The 3,755-nt window shown below is 37.4% G+C and overlaps 1 protein-coding gene across 1 annotated transcript; it reads right to left on the reverse strand.

Annotated features, from left to right (window-relative positions):
- Nucleotides 1-698: 698 nt before the first annotated feature.
- Nucleotides 699-3,308, reverse strand: LOC121221171 (tubulin beta-8 chain). The gene is made up of 3 exons (XM_041101772.1): nucleotides 2,400-3,308; nucleotides 1,716-1,985; nucleotides 699-1,626 (listed from the first exon to the last, which is right to left on the reverse strand). Exons 1-3 carry the CDS (start codon nucleotides 2,791-2,793, stop codon nucleotides 947-949), a joined length of 1,344 nt encoding a protein of 447 aa, XP_040957706.1. The 5' UTR covers nucleotides 2,794-3,308; the 3' UTR covers nucleotides 699-946.
- Between the last annotated feature and the right edge of the window lie 447 nt (nucleotides 3,309-3,755).

Genomic DNA, 3,755 nt, shown 5'->3' on the forward strand with positions numbered 1-3,755 from the left:
AACGTGTACGAGATTTGCTAACACATCTCCTGACATCACGCTGACGTGGACGAGATTTAAGGGAAAAGAAACCATTCCGGTAAATAATAAAATATCAGACCTATTTTAGTAAATTTAAAAAAAAACTGCTGTTTTTGGTATTTTGTCCTTAATCTATTACATAACAAAAGGCGTAATTTTTAAGTATTGAATATAAACCCGAGGACCTAAATTTCTTTGTACGAAACTTCAAATTAACCCAAACCTATCCTCAACCGAAGAGACTTCAGTTTCCCCAAAGCCTCAACAATAACGAAGTGAAAAGGGGCCATCTGAAAAAGTACGTCCCCCATATTTCAAGAAAGAATCATGTGATAGGATTTTTCGAAAGAATAAAAGTACATTATTTATTTAATATATCCACTTTTTCTTGTTCGTTAGCTTGATCCTAATATCCAATATTTTATAAAATCATTAATCATAAAACGGACCAAATCAGAACTATTAACTAATAAAATAACTTGAGCTCTTGGCTATTATGGTTTATGAAATCTTGTAATGATATCTACCGGATGCTTACGGATTAATTGTGCAATCGTTACCATGAAAAAGGATCAAAATTTGGCAAATCACTGTTTCTCTCAATGCGAGTTACAGAAGATCACACAAAAATGAGATGGGATGGGTAACTTCACTCTCCCTCTCTACATCACCATAACTTCAGAGTGATTTCTAATATATTTATAGTACCAAATTCCATAGTTACCAAAAAGCAACATCCCATACAAAACCATATGCATCCGTACGAGTCTAGTATCTATCTACTGATGTAAAGATGTTCGTAAACAAAAAAACATAAGCCAGGAAACCACATTTCTAACACCCAAACCAGGAATTCAGGTTGAAAGAACAGAAAAAAAAAATCCAAATCGTTAAGAAAGCAAACAGTAAGAAACACACACTACTACTATTCCTGGAGATCCTCCTCCGCATCCTCCTCCTCATAATCATACTCCTCATCAGCTGTTGCATCTTGATATTGTTGGTACTCTGAAACCAGATCGTTCATGTTGCTCTCAGCCTCCGTAAACTCCATCTCATCCATTCCCTCCCCAGTATACCAGTGCAAGAAAGCCTTCCTGCGAAACATGGCAGTGAACTGCTCACTTACTCTCCGGAACATTTCCTGAATAGATGTCGAGTTTCCAATGAACGTTGAGGCCATCTTCAAGCCTATTGGAGGAATATCACAAACAGTAGACTTCACATTATTGGGGATCCACTCCACAAAGTAAGATGAGTTCTTATTCTGGACATTAATCATTTGTTCATCAACTTCCTTGGTGCTCATCTTGCCACGGAACATGGCTGAAGCAGTCAAGTATCGCCCATGGCGAGGATCAGCAGCACACATCATGTTTTTGGCATCCCACATTTGTTGAGTGAGCTCGGGAACAGTAAGAGCCCTGTATTGCTGTGACCCTCGAGAAGTAAGGGGAGCAAAGCCAACCATAAAGAAATGCAGGCGAGGGAATGGAATGAGATTGACGGCAAGCTTGCGTAGATCTGAGTTTAATTGACCAGGGAAACGAAGGCAGCATGTCACACCACTCATGGTGGCAGAAATCAAGTGGTTCAAGTCTCCAACTGCATTCAATCAGGATGAACAAATGAAATCAACAGACCTTTTACAGTTGAAATATGAAATAACAGCAACGTGAAAAAGATTGACGTACAGCTTGGAGTAGTGAGCTTCAGTGTACGGAAGCAAATATCATATAAAGCTTCATTGTCCAAAACCATACATTCATCTGCATTCTCAACAAGCTGGTGAACAGAGAGAGTAGCATTGTAAGGTTCGACAACAGTGTCAGACACCTTAGGGGAAGGGAACACAGAGAAAGTGAGCATCATTCGGTCTGGGTAGTCTTCTCGGATCTTGGAAATCAAAAGTGTTCCCATGCCCGATCCAGTTCCTCCTCCCAATGAATGGCATACTTGAAATCCTGAAATGTTAGAAAATGATTGTCAAATCCTTAGATGTGAGGAAATAGAAAAAAGCAAATTCCAATCTAAAGCTAGATCATAGATTCCGCAAAATTTTTAAATCACACCTAAAAAGCATAATATTCGAATTAAGAATGATTTAGATTTATTTGAGCAACCAAATAGAGAATCTTCCTTCCGAAACTTGAAATTTGCTAATAAGTTGAAAATTCACATTAAACAAGCACATAAAACCTTCCTAAATTGTCAGATCCATGCTGAAAGTAACATAAAAGAACCACATATGAGTTAAAACCAACAGTTAGAAAAAGTGAAGCCAACAAATCCTTCTTGTACCGGCTAATCTAACTCTAAACTTGAAAAATCCAAACCAAAAAATAAAGCATGCTTAAAATTATAAAAACACACGTTACCTTGCAAGCAGTCACAGTTTTCGGCTTCTTTCCTCACCACATCTAGCACTGAGTCGATCAACTCAGCCCCTTCCGTGTAATGACCCTTGGCCCAGTTATTCCCTGCACCGGACTGGCCGAAAACGAAGTTGTCAGGCCTGAAAATCTGCCCGTACGGCCCGGATCTAACACTATCCATAGTGCCAGGCTCCAAGTCCATAAGGACGGCTCGTGGAACGAACCTCCCGCAACTCGCTTCATTGTAGTAAACGTTAACGCGCTCCAGCTGCAAATCATTGTCTCCTTGATAGCGTCCCGTTGAATCTATGCCGTGCTCGGCGCAAACCACCTCCCAAAACTTGGCACCGATCTGGTTGCCGCACTGCCCTCCCTGAATATGAAGAATCTCACGCATCTTTCCTAGGACTCGGATTTCGGAGAGTAAAGTCCAAAGAAAATGAATTTTCAGTGAGGGTTTTTTTTTTTTTTTCCTAAATGAAAGGCGGAAACAGAAGAATTATATAGGGAGGAGATGACAGAAGGTGGTGCTTGCCGTTAGGGTTGACGGAGTTGGATGACGGCTGACGAGGCCATTAAGCTTAATAAAGGGGGATATTTCGAATTTTGAAAATTTCGGGAAAAAGGAATAAACCCCTGGGTTTAAATGAAAACGAAATCTTTACGCGTAGTTGATAGGGTTGAATATGACGCGCGATTTTCATCATGCCATCATGCGAGTGTGACTCTTCAGATGCTTTTATTGTGCGTGAGCGTGAGGGTGGAGACTGTAACCACGTGATTTTGGGAGAGATCCATGTGACTGCTACTTTGGCTACCGTCGAGGCGAAGGGCGTGTTTGGGTTTTCTTTTTTCTTTTTTTTTTTCCTTATAAAGATATTTGTCTAAAAGATACTTGAAATTTTATCGGACACTTATTACTGAAACAATTACAAATGTAAAATATAAACGTATATTTAAAATTAATATAAAATAAATAATACATATAAAATATGTATGATATTAAAATAAAAAATTTAAATTAAATTATCAGTAAAAAATTTAAACACATAAATACATCAAATAAAAAGTACTAAATGCACTACAATTATTTATTAAGTTTTTGTCATCAATTGTGAGTTAATCTCGAGTTGGTTTGTGACATCAACTTAATGAACAACACTATTAATACTAGAAATTCTATCACATACATGTATATATATGCAAAAACCACATATTTAAAATATAGAGATGTATTTAAAAATAACATATAATAAATTATAAGTAAAATGGACAAAAATTAAATTAAATTGTGAGTAAAACGAAATTTAAACATATAATTGATGAAAGTAGTAAATTATGCATATTAAAATGAAAATG

Source organism: Gossypium hirsutum, chromosome D09, assembly GCF_007990345.1.
Source record: "Gossypium hirsutum isolate 1008001.06 chromosome D09, Gossypium_hirsutum_v2.1, whole genome shotgun sequence".
NCBI classification, from domain to species: Eukaryota; Viridiplantae; Streptophyta; class Magnoliopsida; order Malvales; family Malvaceae; genus Gossypium; species Gossypium hirsutum.